This window comes from Penicillium robsamsonii, assembly GCF_028829455.1.
Source record: "Penicillium robsamsonii strain IBT 29466 chromosome Unknown utg000003l_segment0_segment0, whole genome shotgun sequence".
Lineage (NCBI taxonomy): Eukaryota > Fungi > Ascomycota > Eurotiomycetes > Eurotiales > Aspergillaceae > Penicillium > Penicillium robsamsonii.
Genome location: NW_026643221.1, coordinates 2,667,489 through 2,684,580, shown reverse-complemented (window position 1 = coordinate 2,684,580; position 17,092 = coordinate 2,667,489). Strand labels below are relative to the sequence as shown.

The window sequence follows — 17,092 nt, the reverse complement described above, 5'->3', positions numbered from 1 at the left end:
TGAAACAGACTAAACAATACGAAAACAAGTTGGGTGTTTCAAATACCTACAGAGATGAACCTTGTTACGGTGTACACTTCGGCTTATTGTCGCTGATTCTATACCTTGCAGAATGAGGGGCCTTGCATTGTGACCACATTTAATTTAATTTAGTATATTTACTTCATAATAGATTTATTTCGTAATAGATTTACTTCGTAGTTAATAGATACGAGATATTATCTAACAATAAAACCAGAATGAAGAATAGAATCAATGAAAAAATCAAGAAAATACAAAGTGGACTCTTGAATCAGATAAGACGTGTTTGCATTGAATGCAAACAAGCATCACTACATTTGATACTGGCCGTCTCGAACTTAGCTACCTCACACCTGTATTCCAGCTCTCTAGCTTACTCTCTGGTACCCTTCGGTATCTTCATTTAACCTGCACCTCCATCAACTACAACGCCTCAATGGATCAGACCCACACACGAGCCCTAGAGGCTCTCCAACCGTTCATCCACCTAGCTCGCTCCCACAATGCAGGTTCGCCTCGATTTATCGCTAATCTCATCACAAATGTCACCTCAAGCACGCAAACCTATGTCTTTGCAGAGCTTCTCGAGCAGCCGACAGTCCAAGCATTACGGTCACCAGACACTCCGGCCGAGTTTAAGGGCTATCTAAAGCTACTAGAGATCTTCGCATGGGGCACATGGCAAGAATATCAAGGTAAGAATGCATGTATCCAGAGCCCAAGAACCAAAACAGACCCTAAACCATCCAAATGAAATATCTCCATACGTGCAGAGAACCCCCCCCCCCCCCCCCCCCCCCCCCAAAAAAGGCACCAGAATCAAAGCTAACCAACACCCCCGCACCAGCAACTCCAAACCTCCCCGAGCTGAACACTGAACAAACCCTCAAACTCCGCCTTCTCTCGCTCCTAACCCTCTCAACAACAATCAAACCCCTTACCTATAGCGCCCTGATGACCGCCCTCAGCACCCCCACAAAAGCCGAGCTCGAATCCCTCGTAACAACAGCCATCTACGCCTCCCTGATAACCGCCCGCCTCTCACCAGCCTCCAACCCACCATCTGTGAACGTGACAGCTGTCGCCCCACTCCGCGACGTTCAACCGCAGTCCCTCCCCAAGATGATCGCCAACTTGGGCGAGTGGGAATCGCGCTGCGGCGAGGTCGTCTCCGATCTGGAAGCGGAGATTGCACGCATCAAGAGTGATGCCGCGAAGCGTGCTTCGCGCGCTAAGGCGCACAGTGAAGCGCTCGAGGAGGCTGTTAAGAAGAAGCAAAGTGCAGGGAAGAAGGGTGGTCGGCGCGGTGGCCGACTTGGCCCTGGCCTCGGGGGGAGTAAGAGGGATGCCGACGATATTGATGAAGATGATGGGTTCTTCGATAATTATGATGGTAGTGAGCATGGCTCGCGCATGGATATTGATGAGGCGCCTGGTGCTCGTGCGGGAAATAGTCGGCAGCCAAAGAGGGTGTTGGGGCGCAAGTCTTGAGGTACAGACGAATTAATGCATTTACATGCTACTATACGCCCATTTACTTATGGCTATGTGTTACTGAGGACCTTAGCGGCTCCAACGGGATTTATGACACGAAACGACTTGATTATGGCTTAGTTGCATCTTTTACGGACGATGTCTCGTAGAATATGGAACCCGTGGACAGAAGCAAATTGTATTCGTAAAGCCCTAATGGCGACGCTCATTAATGAGAAAATAGATACAATACAAAGTTTTCAAATTCAAGAGGGGTATTGGTAGAAGGGAGGAAAAAAGCACAGCAAAACAACAGGCACAATAAATATGGACATGACAAAGAGGAAGTAGATGAGACCGCTGATAAGTGGGTGAGATAGGGCGGATAGGGGAGACCAAAATGCCTTCTGTATATCTCTAAGGACAAAGATGGGCTGCAGATCTGAGAGATAGTCTTTTTCAAGAATATGCATCGAAGAAGCAAAACCAGTGTTCGGACACCAAGGTGGGAACGCCTCGAACAATTTCAAGTCAATTGTAGACATGGTAAGAATGACCAGACGACCAGACAACGAAGTTCATGGGGCGATTATTTTTAGAAGTTTGGATTAGATGAAAGCTGGACGCGGTGAAAAGCTCACAGCATGGTACCGGGGACGAAAATGAACAAAATACTTAGAGCTGCCGCTGTGATGAAGGCAATCAATGCAGTGACGACAGCACGCTTGTTCAGCAGCTTTCGCACATAGGGTTCGCGAATTGGGGCCCAGTTCATAAAGGTGTATTCACTGTAGCCCAGGAACGCCATGATGGGGTCGATCTTGTATTGATAGGAGATGATGAAGTATGCAGCGACAGCAAATGGAAGAATAATCTGTGTTGAAATTAGCGGGCTGTCTCATCAGTGCTTATGGATAATCATGAACATACCCAGCAACGAATGCTCCGAGGCTTATTCCGCAGAACAACATAGAAAGCACCCCAGAATCCTCCGCCGAAGCTAATCAGAGCAAAGGCGAGACGCAAGATGGTACTCAGGGGAACCATATTTCCAAGGGCCTTTGCTTGCAAGAATCCTGGGAATGCATCACGCTCCATGGCTTGGAACACATAATCCTTGGCAGGGTCGAACACTTCGGGGTCGTCTCGGCCGTCGTCTTCGACCAGGTTGATAATTGTGGAAACCATCGATTCTGGCAGCATAATCTCTCGCTCGGAGCCGGGAAGTAGATATGTGTACAAGATCTTCTCCGCGCTGGCGCGAATGTCATTACGGGCCACTGTGTGGCCGGGGGAGGTTGAGTCATTAAGTCGGGAATCCGGGGTATCACGGCCATCCTCATACGAAGAGATTTGACGTGCTGATTCATTGGATGATCCCAGACTGTTTTGCCGGGAAGGTGATGTGGTTTGGCCATCAGAGCGAAGGAATGCCGACAGGCGTTGGTCCGCATCTCTGTCCTTCTCATTTCCTTGGAATCCGCGTAGGCGAGAAGGTCCAGCCTCCGTCAGCGGAATATCACCTAGGTTCTCCAGGTTGTCTAGCATGGCAGAGGATCGTTTGCTATCGGCTCTTTCCATATCGGGGGTCGCGACGAGGACGGAACGGCGGAGTTCACGGACATAGTGTCGGCACAGTAGCATGTGTTGTGATACATCAAGCCTACAGATCCCGGTTAATATCGGACATGCGCATTGAATTTCAACTCATACTTACCAAAAGTCTAGATAGTCTACAGAACGCTGCTGGTCGCGCATGTAAATGTAGAACGAAAAGAGGTCCACCGGGGCCAGAGTTCGGCGGCTCAGTACTTCAAAGAGGGTCGGAAGGCGATTACGCGACTCTGCGTCGACAAAATCATGATGAGACATATCGGCCGTATGTTTAAAGTAGGCAACAGTGAATTGACGAGCGCCGATTTGAAAAGCGAAGGCGGGGAGGCAAAAGGGGGGAGAGACCTAAGGCCGCGTCGGCGGGCGAGTGAGCGATCTCAACACACGCCAGAAGATGCGACAAGTAAGATCTAGGCGATTAAAAGCGAATGACAGAGATTCGAGAGCGAAATGAGAGGGGTTGAAAATAATGCAAGTCCACGTCGCGAGGTACACGGTGTGTAATTATCGGGAGAGAGCCCCTGAGGTTGGTCACAACGTAATTCGGTCGATTGCTCGGCAACAGCAACAGTAAACAAAGAAAACAAAGAAACTTGAAAGCCAGTAGGAAACGCAAGAGGTAAGGGTGAAGTTGAGCTTATTCCTGCAATCTCGAGACAATATCGCAACAACGATGATCCGAGATTAAGATCAGTCAGGGGAAGAAATTAACGTTGGGCTTTAGGTTATTGCATCATATATTATCATGCATATAACCGTTTTTATACTTTTTTATACGTCTATAATCAATTACCTTGATGATATGCAATCATTGGCATCAACTTAAGCCTGACAGATATTGGCCCCACAATAATTAGCATAACATCTTGTAGATGTGATTGGTGTGAAGATGGATCAGCATATCTATCCATGGATTCCAGCTGAGCTAGACACGACCACGAAAAACGTATCAATTTCGTCCTAGCTTGCGAAACTAGCACGTGTTTATGATCGTGGCATCCGAATCTTATGTCTTATGGGGAGACTTGTCAGACTAAGAGGTTCCACAGCCGCGGTGTAACTATTCAGACAAGATGGCTGCTCATTATCTGGATGGCGATCAATTCCCTAGTGCAATTTTGGTAGCACAACGTTTGGTTTACTATTACTGTAAGCTTCATACTCAAGGGGATTCATATACTGGCATCAAGTCATAAGCTAGTGAAGAATGCATGCTGTAGTAATCTACCAACAGGGTATTGCCCATCGAATTCCAATGCCTCCAACGCCGTTCCATAAAAACACCATCGCTGCAGTAAATGTACATCCCCAGATCAATGATTATCGGCAAGGTGCTAGATGCCAGAGTTAGCATTTGTCTGGTGAGAAACATCATTGTAGATACTTACCGACCACTCCGGAATGTTCCGGATCTGCTGCCACATGAACTTCTCAAGCTTGTTTGCGCTCTTGGCATAGGGTGTTGTCTCATTATTGTAACGTCGGCAATTGTCGAAGATCAGCATGGCGTCCTTGATGAAATCCTGTGGGGTCGGGTACAAGTCCTTCTCATGCTTTTCTTCCATAGTCGACAGATCCATAGGTTCCATAATCACCTCGTAGTAGTCTGGAACCTCGTCTCGATTCACAGGTTGGGTGAACGGCCAGGCCGCACTATGGTTCTGCATATCGTTCAACAGGTGAAGTAATTGGTTATAGTTGGGCCCATGGCGTGGTTGGCGAGCCATTTCATCCATGTCTGGCGACCATCCGGACTCTTTGATTGCGGGAATGCTAAGAGGATCGATCGCATACACCCCGTTCTTCCATTCCTTCGGAGGAGGATGAATGATATGCGAGCGACTGAAGGCACGAATCTTGGCTTGCACGGACTCCTTCTGCTTGGTGAGCATGCGACCCATCTCCAGATAGCGGATCTTAGGGAGCATGGTACACTGCATGAGCGTGCCACCCTCGTAATCCTTGATGTAGCCCATCCAGATTGATTTGTCGAGTGTAATCTCCTTGGTAAAGCCTTGCTTTTTGAAGTATCCAATGGCGTAATTATCGGCGTAGGTGAGGAAGTGCATTATGGGAGAGGTGGCTTTCACGTAGTCCTAAATGGCAAGTCAGATATGTGTGGAAATCGCAGACCTGTAAGCATGCGAACCTTGAGATGGGACATCAAGTGTGCACCGTATCCCTTCACTTGTTGGTCCGAGGATATAGCGCAGAAAACAATCTCAGCAAACTTTCGAGAGTTGAACGGACGATATGTGATTCCTCTGTAGTTGATCAGTATCCTAACCCCACTGATATGGGCAGCACTCGGCACGTAGGACATACCCAACAACCTCCAGTGGGTGCTTTACGATAGCCATAGAAAGATGGGACCGATCGTAGACAAGGCGTGCGATGTAGTCCTTGGGCATCTTCGGCAGTTGCTTCTGGAAAATACATTTCAAGCCCGTGAGGACAATAAAGCTATCGTGTGAACCATCATTATTGACGACACGGAATTCAATATCACCTCGACGTTCCTCGAGAACAGCGGGCTGTGTATCATCAGCCATCATGAATTGACAGATGCGGTGGTGTGGGAGGGTACCTTTTCAGGGAATGGAACAATTCGGAGCGGTGGTTTTTTGAGCAGTCCATCTTCCTATGTGGGGGTCAGAACAAACGCGAAGCAATTCAGCAGGACGTAGGACATACCTCTTTCACAGGGGAATCTGTTCGCGCTTTCTTGGTTTGCACTCCAGACTCTGGGGAAGCTGCCTCCTCAGAGGCTTTTCGCTTAACACCTGACACCATCCTCATTAGAACCGTTTCAAAGATACAAAATTATAAGAATTCACATACTTTTTGGCGAGTCAACCATGATGTCCTTGACCTTCAAACTTGACCTTTGCGCCGGCATGACATGGGGTATCGGTCGGAACAACTAACTACCGGTCGGGCCAGATCGTCGATCTATATCACTTTCACATCTTTGACCTGCATCAATTGTCTCTCAATTACATTTATCAAATTCTATCCTAATGTCTCTGAACGAAGTGTGGGAGGCAGCCTCTGCAACTCCATTTACCCCTCTCATTGGCAAGGATAGCCAGTTCTCCGTCGGCTTCAACTTGCTCCTCCTCGGTAAGCTTCTTGGTCTATAGCTTTGAAAATAGCCAATCCATAACTGATATTGCTAGCATTGGTTACTGCCACTCTCTTTGGCTTGAGTAAGTCACTTTCCAAATTTTATGAAATTGAATTGGACTGACGTTTTGTGAAACAGATCAGTCTTTCCTCAGCATCGTATCCTTGGGTTTCCCGGCCGCACTGGCATTTGGGTTAGTAATACGCTGCGTTCCATATTTTGACGTAAAATATACTGATTGGGGATATTTGGATAGCTTTGGAGCTGTGTTTATGATCTGCGCCGCCGGAGTCTACGTCTAACCGGCCACCTTTCCTATTACGCGTCCCCTCAAATGTACCATAAGCGTTGGGTTCAAAGGGGACTTTATTGCTAGAATACCCAAAGCCATCACGCATATTCGGTCTCATTATTTTGATCCATGTCAGTATCGCGCCTGAAAAGTTCGAAATAGCAGCCTACGCCATAAAATGGAGCCCCTTTTCGCTGGTGTCTCCAACAACGCCCACCATCTCTACGCACTGCTCTCCTGCATTGGTTTCGCACACAAGGCCACCGTCCAAATCACCCCAGATGGCCTCCGATTCTCCGTGGAGGAAGGCCGCGTCATCCAAGGACTAGCTTTCCTCGACAAGTCGCTCTTCACCAGCTACACATTCAATCCATCGACCGACCAGAACGGAACACCCCAAGATGACAACGAATCCTCACAAAATGGTGCTTTTCCTCACTTTGTCGTTTCCCTCTCCGCCATTCTCGAAACCCTAAAGATCTTCGGCATCAACGAGCTCTCCGAGTCCAATCGACCCCGGGATACTAGCATCACGCAAACCGGCATCGCCTCGTCAAGCGCATTCAATGCCCCAGCCCTGCTCATGGACCGCTCCTGCACCCTCCAATACGCCCAACACGGCGCCCCGCTTAGCATCACCATCACCGAAGCTGGAGTGAAAACAATCTGCGAGCTAGTAACCTATGAGCCCGACGAAGACGAAGCAGATATTCCCCTCCAGCGCGACGCCATCATCATGAAAATCATCATGCGATCCGCCTGGCTGCACAATGCCATCGCCGAACTAGACTCATCCACCCCCACAATCCTGAAACTGTCCGCCTGCGCCAAGCGGGAACCGTACTTTGCTCTCTCCGGTGCGGGCGGGCCGTTCAGTGAATCCACTGTGGAGTTCTCGGTTGACCAGCACAATGAGATCACCGGCAGCGCTGGTCATGGCACTACCCAATCTCAGATGCATAAGGTGTTGTCCGATGACGGGTCTTCCCGAGCTCGCGCAACTAGAGCTAAGCTTGCGCCTACTGTCACTGAGACTTTCCTTGTTTCCCCTCCTTCTTCTATGGGCGATCGTATTAAACAGAGCTATCGCTTTGCGCTGATTCACAAGGCTGCGAGAGCCATGTCTGTCGCTAATAAGGTTAGTATCCGTGGGGATCGGCAGGGGGTATTGAGCTTACAGTTCATGGTTGAGCTCGATGATCATAATGTTCCAGTGGGCAGATCGATTGGCGCTGGCGTAAAGGGTCCCAATGGACCCGTGTGCTTTGTGGACTTCCGATTCGTGCCATTGCTAGACGAAGAGGAGGCTGAGATGGAGATGGACGCAGGAGGCGAATAGCCGGGATAGGATCAACATGATAATTAAAATAAAGCGCATACCCCATTAAAAAGGATCAAGGTTATAGATAATGGAATTAAACTGTTTCTTCAAATAGTAATTCAAATACAAGCTCTGTGTGGTATAAAACAAATCGAATTCAAGGACAAAAAAGCCACAGCAAAGACACAGGCGCTAAGATATCAGCCTAATAACTAAAGCGGGAGATCAAAACTCCAAGACAAGGTCGAACACATCATGTACATCATCAGAAGTGCACACACTACCCGTACAACTAACACTATAAAAAAGTTCAAGCCACAAACCAGCCATGCCACGAATGCGAATATGTCCAAAAGGCCAAATCCCAAAGTGCGTCACAAAACGCCAGAGTTAGATAAAAGAAGCACCCGACCACACTCAAGCATGATCAGGATTGTAACTCGTTTCCCCCAGCATGCTCTGACCAACAGGTGGAGCTGGATTCGGCGTAGCAGGATGTGCCATCGACGAGTTAGACTCTCCCAACCCAGGCGAGTGGGCCTGCCCGCGCCCAGCAGTAGCAGCCTGCAACCTGCGATCCAAAGCCTTGAGCGCAATAGCGCGTCTACGCTCCGCCTCCTCGCGCTTGGCGGCGCCCCTAGATCCACGCTGGCTATTCAACAACGTGGGCAGGCCCGCTTCGCCTCTCGCCAGCACCAGTTCGTTACCGGAGGCGATGTCGTCCTCTGAGAACGGAGTCAGGACCTTAGCAGCGACCAGAAGAGCGTAGATCTGGTCCGCCACGAATGCGATAGGTGGCTGCATCACGTCGGGGAATAGACAGGCAAATGCGAACGTCTCGCTGGCATCGCCTTTGATGCCTGTGCCGCTCGAGGTGCCAGTTAGGTCGGGCTGCCGTTTGTAGAAGCGGAGGTAGGTCCAACTGGTGAGGATGCCGAGCCAGGATAGGATTGCAGCGGTGTCTGTTCCGATGGCGAGGCCGCTGATGCTGTTTAGGAGCAGGAAGAGAGCGGGGAAATGCTTTACGCGCATCTTAATTATTCCTTTAAAGATTGTCACAGTGTGTTCTGGGACAAGCTGTTTGAAGGCGACTAGGAAGGAAGCTTGGATGGAGACTCCGCCGCAGATTTGGGTGAGTCTGTTAGTTTGAGATGGTTAGTGTTTTGTATAGGTAGGTAGTTGGATTGCTTGTGTTGAGGGAAGGGGAGGGAGGGGGGCGATGCGTACGCTCTGCTTGAGGAGCCTCCAACTGCTCCCCAGATCAGGTAGATTGGGATGATAGCGACGCAGGGGATCACAGCGACGACCGCGATGAACTTGCTGAACTCGCGCGAACCCCACGCGCGTTCGAGGTACTTGCCGCCATAGAATACGGTGGCGGCATTTAACAAGACGGTGAATATATTTTGCTCGACGAAGGTCGCCGTGACGATTGTCCAGGGATAGTAGTAGAAGAATGAGGGGACGATGGTCAAGTAGGGGACGAGAGGAGATGTGGTCGGGGTTCCGCCGGTGGTGTCAATTTGTCGCCATCTGGCAATATTGTAGAGTAGGGAGAGGGTGAGAAGGCTGACGAGACAGATTCGAGTAGCAGGGGGGATGTTGATTCGAAGCGACATGTTGGAGCTCGCTTGGAGCTCTTGCAAGACGCTGACCACAGGTCGTCGACAAAGGGAGAAAGTTGATGTGGGAGAGTAGCGGAGGCCCGAGGGCGGAAGTATCAGCCATGTTTTGGCTCCGAGATGCTTCAAACAATCTAGATCATACGTAGATCTTAGCTCTTGTTTATGGGCAACCTAAATTCCATGTCATTATCTTATTTTCCTTACTAACTAATAATTGCATACTATTGTCTTTTTGGTTTTTTTGTTCTTGTTTTCAGTTCTACTTTAGAATATCATTTGAATATAGAATGAGATCGAAGGAGTGACAAGATTCTAGGAATAATAGCACATAGATATAGTGGTGATTGTTGGGGATTCGTATCTAGAATACATAAACAAAGAATCAGGGTCATAACATCCAACATCCAACATCATACAGAGTACCTAGCCACCTATCAGATAGGAGTCCTCTATGTAACATCTATGGATAGCTAGCAACAGTAGGCGAAAGGGACCTACTAAAGTATGTTCAATACAATTCCATAGGTAAAGAAGCCAAAAAGTAAAGAAGTAAAGAGTATCCCGTACTTCTTTGCGCCAATGTCAGGTAGGCGGCATTAGCCACGATCCACCATCGATTGGCCTGCAGCTTCGGGTAGATGCAGTTCAGTCATTGGTATATGATGTCCGAAAGGTAGAATCCCTGCAAGTAGATATTATTATAAGTGTAAGTTGTAAGTCGTGACACAGCAAAAGCACTCCGGTAACTTGAAAGATTAACAGCAAGGGTGCTCGTGGTGAAATCCCCCGATGTGTGGAGAACCCCAATTTTAGGCACTTTAACAGGAGTTTGAGAAGTCACAGGGGTTTAAAAGGTAGAGTATCAATGTTGGATGTTTCATTGGAGTAAGTGCTTGAGATTCCAATGTCATACGTAGAAAAATAGAAAAATGACCAAAAGTTCGAAAAGTGTGGAGGACCCCCGGCGCCACAGGGAGGATCCAAGTGGCTAGTGTGTGCCAAATGGACTTCTGCCAAACATTCTGGATCCTTTAATCTCAGATCTTCATTTCACACACTCTCTCTCTTTCTCTCTTCTCTATCCTTGAATACTTGGTTTCTATTTCTATGAGGTCACTGAATAGCTTCTATTCTTCTTGATCTTGAATCCCTCCTCTTCTTACCTCCACTCTCTCACTCTCTTCCCCCCCCCCCCAAAGCTCCAATTTCTCCCTTGTCTTGGCTTTCTCTTCAATCTTCAAGTCTCAAAAGTCTTAAATTCTTTGCGGAAAATACCAGCATCCCCCTTTTCTATTTATCCGGAAGTTCCAACTTCCTTCCGGCCTCGTGTTCCGTATTCCTGAAGCTCCGTCTCCACGCATCGAATCCTCCACTTTGGTTTTCATCGGCAAGACAGCTCTTCCCTCTCTGGCATGTCCGCGGCCCTTAGCTGGTCGCACATGTAATCATGGCACAACCTGACCTTACGTCGCATCATGTCAACTATTTAATATGGAGGTAAGTGCAATGCAACTCATGTATCTGCTGCAGAGCTAATATTCTTCTAGGTACCTTCAAGAATCAGGTTGGTCACATTGCCCCCTTGACTTTCCCCAATTTGACCTCTAACTTAACCTAGGTCATGGCGATGCCGCCGTTTCTTTGCAGCGCGCGTGGTTCCCTGATCCGCAGACTCTCCCGTTTGCGCCTTACATTAAAACCCATGCGCTGGTGTCGCTGGTCCAGAAGGGCCTGCAATACCACGAGATGGAATCCTCGCTGGACAAGGTATGTGTTTCATTTTAAACGGTTCTTACGCGCCAAAGAGAAAAATCTACTTTCCGTGGATCCCTCAATTTAAAATCAAACTAATCGCAATGTACAGGAGGGCAATCAGAAAAGCATTTCACCGTCTGACTATTTTTTCGGACCAGAGCCCTTTGAAATTGGAACCAAAACTGGATCAGTGGAAAGTCGCGATGAGGCTGTCGGCACAGACCCAGATTCGCCGGGCCAACTTGCGCGCGACCGCCCGGTAAACGGCCATGCCGAGCCCGGAAAGGGCACCCGAAAGGACGAAACTGATAGCGATGAATCCATGGAGGACAAGGCGCAAACTGAAAGCCAGCCAGATACTGATCATATGGATGAAGATGGTGATGTCAGCATGGCCGAGGAGATCCCTGAACTACCCACTCTGGAAAACGGCGACAGCTCTCGCGTCCAGATCGCCCCCGCCAAGCCCATTGATTTGACCCCCGACACCGCCCTACTGAATCCGGATAATCACGTGACTCACACCGTATGGCGCCCTCGAGATCCCACTGTGGTTGTGGGAGCTGGTGACCTCTTTTGCAGCTTATGGAAGCTGTCAATGTCATCAGAACCCGTGCAGAAGAAAATACTCGAGCTCAAGAAGGGTGACACAACTGTCTCAACCGTAGCCTGGGATGCCATTGGTGAGAAATTGGCCGTCGCGACTTGTACTGATGACAGGGGCACTATCACCATGTACAACGTCAATGGAGATGCAGTGGACCTACTACCAGAGGTACCCCGGCTCATCACCGGCTTGCACTGGGCAGCCGGTAACTCGCAACTGATTGTTGTAGCCTCAAATCATAACGTATCGGAACTCGCGCTTTGGGACGACAGCCGCCGACCAGATGTTTTCCCTCCGCCTCAAATCATTGAGAACCATATCTATGATCTCGCGTGGTGTGGACGCAACCTGGCATTCGCTTCTGGTGATGGTGCAGTCTATCAATGCGAGGTGGACAACAGCATCCGTTTGATTAAGACCTTCCCTTCTCCCAGAGATAACGCAACCTGGGAGTTTATTCGCTGTGTCCAAACCGAGTTCCATTCAGTCGCTATCGTGGCTTCTGGGCTGAGCGCTTCGATTTGGATCCCCACTCATGACATTCTTATCTCCAACGCCCACAAGGACAGAATCACCGGCATTGATATCAGTCCTCAATCTGATCCCCATCGTATTGAATTTGCCTCTTTCTCGGCAGATGGTAAGGTCAAGGTTTGGCAGGTCAACCTCGATATAAAGGATTACACGAACGTTCATCAGCTGAGCCTAGACTCAAACCCCGCTATTACCGGATCTTTCTCCCCCGATGGATATGCTCTCGGTGCAGCTAGCAAGGACGGACTCTTTATCTGGAACGTTGAACACCCTGGTGGTAATCTTATGTCTACCTGGGCTGCAACTAGCCCCGAGGTGAAGAAAGAGGAAGCCGACCGCATGACCAATGGACATAATGGACACCATGGACAGAATGGTCATTCATACCCAGATCCCCATCGGGCCCTTTCCTGGGATGCAGATGGAAAACGACTTGCCTATGGCTTCAACAAACAGGTATGCTCCCTGATCTGATTTACCTGTGTCGATGCCCCCCATGCTGACGTTCCAATCTCCCAAGATGGCAATCATCAATTTGCAACGATGACAGAGCGGGTTTGGAACAGCCCAGGAGCCAGATAAAACTCACGACTTATGCCCTGCTTAAACTAATCTGTCAATCCCTCTTGAAAAGCCTTTTCAATCTCTTTCCCTCGAAGACATATCACCCTTCATGGTTTCCCCGAATTTTTTTCCCTTATTTATTACGTTCTGTGAACATACATTTTTTCCTTTAGAAAATGCATAATGGCATGCATTGCTTGGGACAGGTTTGGGTGGGCACGGCGAATGATATGGACTGGCGACGGTGGACTTTTTCTTTTGCCCTTTTTTTTCCCTTCACCCATCTCAGGTGGGATCTGTGATTTCTGAAACTCACTTTTAGTGTCTTATAATCAAGAAAATACCCCAATTTTCAAAGGAAGTCCTGTGTACAATATAGGTACATCTATAGTCGCTTTATCGATAATCGATATGCCCCTCGACGCTAGTCCGCATCTGGATGCATATAATCAGAGCCACATGGACACACTCGTGAGACATGAAGCATGCGCTTTGCTCGGATCCGCTCTTCAGTAAATATATAAAGAGCTAAATTTTGTATTATAATTGTGTGATCTTGTCAAACCTCAAATCAAATAGTGCAGGCTGGGCGCATTTCTGGACCCGTCGATACATAACCCCCCCCCCCCACAGTGAATCATTTTCCACCGCCAATTCAATCCTTTCCCTTGACTAGCATCGTCGATATCAACTACTTATAACAAGATGGCAACTCCTGTAAGTACACGTCTGTCATGTTACTGTATTTCTCCACTATTCGACACCCCCCGTTGGGATTTTGTTTACGCTCATTGACCGATGACTCAGGTCGCCAGCATCCCGTCCCTTGAGACGGCGCGAGAAGTGATCTCGAAGTCCAGGAACTCCGAGTTCCCTCCCAACCTACTTCCTGTTACGGCGTCGATCCCTGCCGACCTCTTAACCCCAACATTGGCATACTTGAAGATTGCAGAGAAGTGAGTCATCGGGCTCTTTTCAACATTGGCGATAGCGCAGGGCATGCAATACTGGACAAGATCGCTGACTCGCAGAGATAGCTCGCGCTTGTCATTTTTGTATGAAAGTGCTGCTACAACAGAGACTATTGGGCGATACAGCTTTGTCGGCGCAGGTGGGTGATACCGGGAGTTTTTGGTCTGGTTCCATTGCTTACTTCGTCCTCCCATGCAGACCCCAGAAAGGTCATCAAGACCGGCGAGGGCCACGGCCCAGCAGCGGATCCCCTCCCATATCTCGAGGCTGAACTGTCTCAGTTCCGCGTCGCGACAGTACCTGGACTGGTCCTCCCGCCGTTGACCGCCGGAGCGATCGGATATGTTGGATATGACTGTGTTAGATACTTTGAGCCCAAGACCGCACGGCCGATGAAGGATGTCCTTGGAGTGCCCGAGTCATTCTTTATGCTCTACGACACCATTATTGCATTCGATCATTTCTTCCAGGTCGTCAAGGTCATCACCTATGTTCCCATTCCCTCGGCGGATGCCGATATCGAGACCTCATACCTCAAGGGCCAGTCCATCATCCAGAAGACGATCGATACGCTACTCCAGGACCGCACACCACTTCCACCCCAAGGCCCGATCATTCCGAACCAGGAGTATACATCCAACATCGGACAGGAGGGTTATGAAGGCCACGTCAAGCGATTGAAGCAGCACATCGCCAAGGGCGATATTTTCCAGACCGTGCCGTCACAGCGGCTATCACGACCCACCTCTCTCCACCCGTACAACCTCTTCCGCCACCTTCGCACCGTCAATCCTTCTCCTTATCTGTTCTATATCGACTGCCAAGACTTCCAGCTTGTCGGAGCCAGCCCCGAGCTCCTGGTAAAAGAAGAGCGGGGGCGTATCATCAGCCACCCCATCGCAGGCACAGTGAAGCGCGGTAAGACCCCGGAGGAGGATGCCGCCCTCGCCGAGGAGCTCCGCAGCAGTCTCAAGGACCGTGCCGAGCACGTCATGTTGGTCGATCTTGCCCGCAACGATGTGAACCGGGTCTGCGACCCCACCACAACACAGGTCGACCGACTGATGGTTGTGGAGAAGTTCTCGCACGTTCAGCATCTGGTCTCTCAGGTCTCAGGAGAGTTGCGGCCAGGAATGACCCGCTTCGATGCATTCCGCTCTATCTTCCCTGCTGGCACAGTTTCCGGTGCACCCAAGGTTCGTGCCATGCAACTCATCGCCGAGCTAGAGGGTGAAAAGCGTGGTGTCTATGCTGGCGCTGTAGGATACTTCGGGTATAACAGCGCCAACGCAGATGGCTCGGCCGAGATGCCCGGTGCGATGGACACATGCATTGCGTTGCGCACTATGATGGTCAAGGACGGCGTCGCATACCTCCAGGCTGGCGGTGGTATTGTCTTCGACTCGGACCCCTATGATGAGTACATTGAGACTATCAACAAACTCGGCGCCAACATTGCGTGCATCAAGGGCGCCGAGGAGAAGTACCAAAGCATGGAGAAATAATGTGTGGAATTTGGTTTAGAAATAAAAGCACAAGCAAGCTAGTTATGTCTTTTTTTTAGCAGAAGCGTTGGCCCCTCGTGTCACACAATGGGGCTGTGTTTTGATGCGGGGACGAAGATTATTCTCAGCCAGAACTAATCAGTTTTGGATTTCGGATGTATGTGATATGGGAGAGAAGTTCACGAAACAATATAGCACAATGTATGCCCATATCATTCTGATAATAGACTGGTTTTCACTGTGTTGTACTCCTTATACAGGAGCTGGATCAAGCCTGGGCCGTCGATGCACACACTTCTATGCTGCACAACGTAGAAGGTCTATATATTATTTGATCTGGTTGGACTTCACTTGTTTTGTATCCGAAACAAACCACTGTGTGCCAACTAGGGCTGTTGGTCCGGTCCTCGGGGATGGTTGTTTAGCCAATGACGCAAAGATAGACCTGGCGAAGTACATGGGGTACAGCATTGTATTTATAGAGCTGAGACTCACCCCCAACTTCCTCTCTCACTCTTTCATTCCAGACGGTCTCTTCTTTGGGCAATCGCATAGATGGCATCCATAACAGGGCCAGTCGTCACCATCGCCAGAGCCACCAGGTATCTAGGCAAGCACGTCACAGCAGCCTTCTTCTCGTCCACCTTCCAAGACAAATTCTCCGAGATAATCCTCCTCTCGAGAAACGAATCATGTCTCTTCCAACCCTCCTCCCCCCCCAAGCTGGCGTAAAACTCACAACTCGCCGCTATAACGAACACAACCTCGGAGAAGCCCTAGAGGACATACACATCCTCGTAAATACAGTCGGACCCGCAGGGCACGACTTCAAAGCAAAGATCGCAGCCGCCCTCCCACGAACCGACATCCGAGTCTACTTCCCCTCCGAGTTCGGCGTCGACCACTACGGTCATGACTTCGCCCACCTGGAGTGGCACGAGAAGAAGAAGCACCTTGCAAACGTGCAGTCGGTCGTTATATACATGAAGATCTCCCGCGTATTCTGCGGCCTGTTTCTAGAAGATAGTATCGGGCCTTGGTTCGGTCTCGATACCCAGAACGGGAAGTATACTGGTGTTGGGTCGTTCCGCACATTGTCGTTTACCTCGTTTGATGATGTCGGTAGGACGGTTGCTTCGCTGGCGACTATGCCGACAGAGAAGATTCCTGATGTTGTTCATGTTGGCGGTGATTCGCGCTCGTTTGCGGAGATTGTGGGGATTATGGAGTCTACGGGTGCGGAGCACATTGATATCGACTGCTTCCCCTATTTCCCCTATGGGCAATATAAGGCGGAGACTATTGCTAAGCCTTCGTGGCGTCCGGCTGGCTATCTATGGTTCTTGATGGGTGATGGGGGTGTTGCTCATACTCCTGCTTTTCTTGATGATAATAATCTTGTTAACCCTGGTCAGCTGCTGTGAAAGTGAAAAACTGTAGAGGATTTGGCCAAGGAAACTGATGGGCAGCCTGTGAAAGATGTTGTCTGGCCTCGTCATAAGTAAGTGTTTAGGAAACTACGGAAATAACCTATCACTGGATCACAGCTAGGCATAGGCCTTTCTTCATCTAATGACATGGGTAATTTATGCGCGCTTGCGGTGGAAGTATACTCAGCCACAAACTTGGAGCTTGGGGTGTTTAGGCAACAGCTAAGCCTTAGAGTTGGGGGCTGTGGACTC

General features: G+C 49.3%; 9 protein-coding genes across 9 annotated transcripts; 6 read left to right on the top strand and 3 right to left on the bottom strand.

Annotated features, from left to right (window-relative positions):
- Window positions 1-457: 457 nt before the first annotated feature.
- Window positions 458-1,512, top strand: N7447_005740 (uncharacterized protein; the record flags this gene model as incomplete). The annotated part of the gene is made up of 2 exons (XM_057230002.1): window positions 458-716; window positions 869-1,512. The coding sequence occupies 2 exons, from the start codon at window positions 458-460 to the stop codon at window positions 1,510-1,512; spliced, it is 903 nt and encodes a 300-aa protein (XP_057085092.1).
- Window positions 1,513-2,131: 619 nt separating this feature from the next.
- Window positions 2,132-3,366, bottom strand: rgsB (uncharacterized protein; the record flags this gene model as incomplete). Its single annotated transcript, XM_057230001.1, has 3 exons — window positions 2,132-2,368; window positions 2,425-3,157; window positions 3,212-3,366. 3 exons carry the CDS (start codon window positions 3,364-3,366, stop codon window positions 2,132-2,134), a joined length of 1,125 nt encoding a protein of 374 aa, XP_057085091.1.
- Window positions 3,367-4,421: 1,055 nt separating this feature from the next.
- gcnE (histone acetyltransferase GCN5) lies at window positions 4,422-5,968 on the bottom strand (the record flags this gene model as incomplete). The annotated part of the gene is made up of 7 exons (XM_057230000.1): window positions 4,422-4,442; window positions 4,497-5,204; window positions 5,258-5,372; window positions 5,434-5,642; window positions 5,696-5,749; window positions 5,803-5,891; window positions 5,950-5,968. The coding sequence occupies 7 exons, from the start codon at window positions 5,966-5,968 to the stop codon at window positions 4,422-4,424; spliced, it is 1,215 nt and encodes a 404-aa protein (XP_057085090.1).
- A 160-nt stretch (window positions 5,969-6,128) lies between these two features.
- N7447_005737 (OST5 family protein) lies at window positions 6,129-6,537 on the top strand (the record flags this gene model as incomplete). The annotated part of the gene is made up of 4 exons (XM_057229999.1): window positions 6,129-6,231; window positions 6,288-6,317; window positions 6,374-6,428; window positions 6,492-6,537. The coding sequence occupies 4 exons, from the start codon at window positions 6,129-6,131 to the stop codon at window positions 6,535-6,537; spliced, it is 234 nt and encodes a 77-aa protein (XP_057085089.1).
- Window positions 6,538-6,705: 168 nt separating this feature from the next.
- N7447_005736 (Rad1/Rec1/Rad17 family repair protein) lies at window positions 6,706-7,866 on the top strand (the record flags this gene model as incomplete). The annotated part of the gene is made up of 1 exon (XM_057229998.1): window positions 6,706-7,866. One exon carries the CDS (start codon window positions 6,706-6,708, stop codon window positions 7,864-7,866), a length of 1,161 nt encoding a protein of 386 aa, XP_057085088.1.
- Window positions 7,867-8,265: 399 nt separating this feature from the next.
- N7447_005735 (rhomboid family protein) lies at window positions 8,266-9,467 on the bottom strand (the record flags this gene model as incomplete). The annotated part of the gene is made up of 2 exons (XM_057229997.1): window positions 8,266-8,986; window positions 9,076-9,467. The coding sequence occupies 2 exons, from the start codon at window positions 9,465-9,467 to the stop codon at window positions 8,266-8,268; spliced, it is 1,113 nt and encodes a 370-aa protein (XP_057085087.1).
- A 1,453-nt stretch (window positions 9,468-10,920) lies between these two features.
- N7447_005734 (WD40 repeat domain-containing protein) lies at window positions 10,921-12,916 on the top strand (the record flags this gene model as incomplete). The annotated part of the gene is made up of 5 exons (XM_057229996.1): window positions 10,921-10,970; window positions 11,021-11,037; window positions 11,092-11,240; window positions 11,338-12,825; window positions 12,890-12,916. The coding sequence occupies 5 exons, from the start codon at window positions 10,921-10,923 to the stop codon at window positions 12,914-12,916; spliced, it is 1,731 nt and encodes a 576-aa protein (XP_057085086.1).
- Window positions 12,917-13,638: 722 nt separating this feature from the next.
- Window positions 13,639-15,410, top strand: trpE (anthranilate synthase TRP2; the record flags this gene model as incomplete). The annotated part of the gene is made up of 4 exons (XM_057229995.1): window positions 13,639-13,650; window positions 13,741-13,889; window positions 13,971-14,044; window positions 14,104-15,410. The coding sequence occupies 4 exons, from the start codon at window positions 13,639-13,641 to the stop codon at window positions 15,408-15,410; spliced, it is 1,542 nt and encodes a 513-aa protein (XP_057085085.1).
- A 692-nt stretch (window positions 15,411-16,102) lies between these two features.
- Window positions 16,103-16,834, top strand: N7447_005732 (isoflavone reductase family protein; the record flags this gene model as incomplete). Its single annotated transcript, XM_057229994.1, has 1 exon — window positions 16,103-16,834. One exon carries the CDS (start codon window positions 16,103-16,105, stop codon window positions 16,832-16,834), a length of 732 nt encoding a protein of 243 aa, XP_057085084.1.
- Window positions 16,835-17,092: the final 258 nt, after the last annotated feature.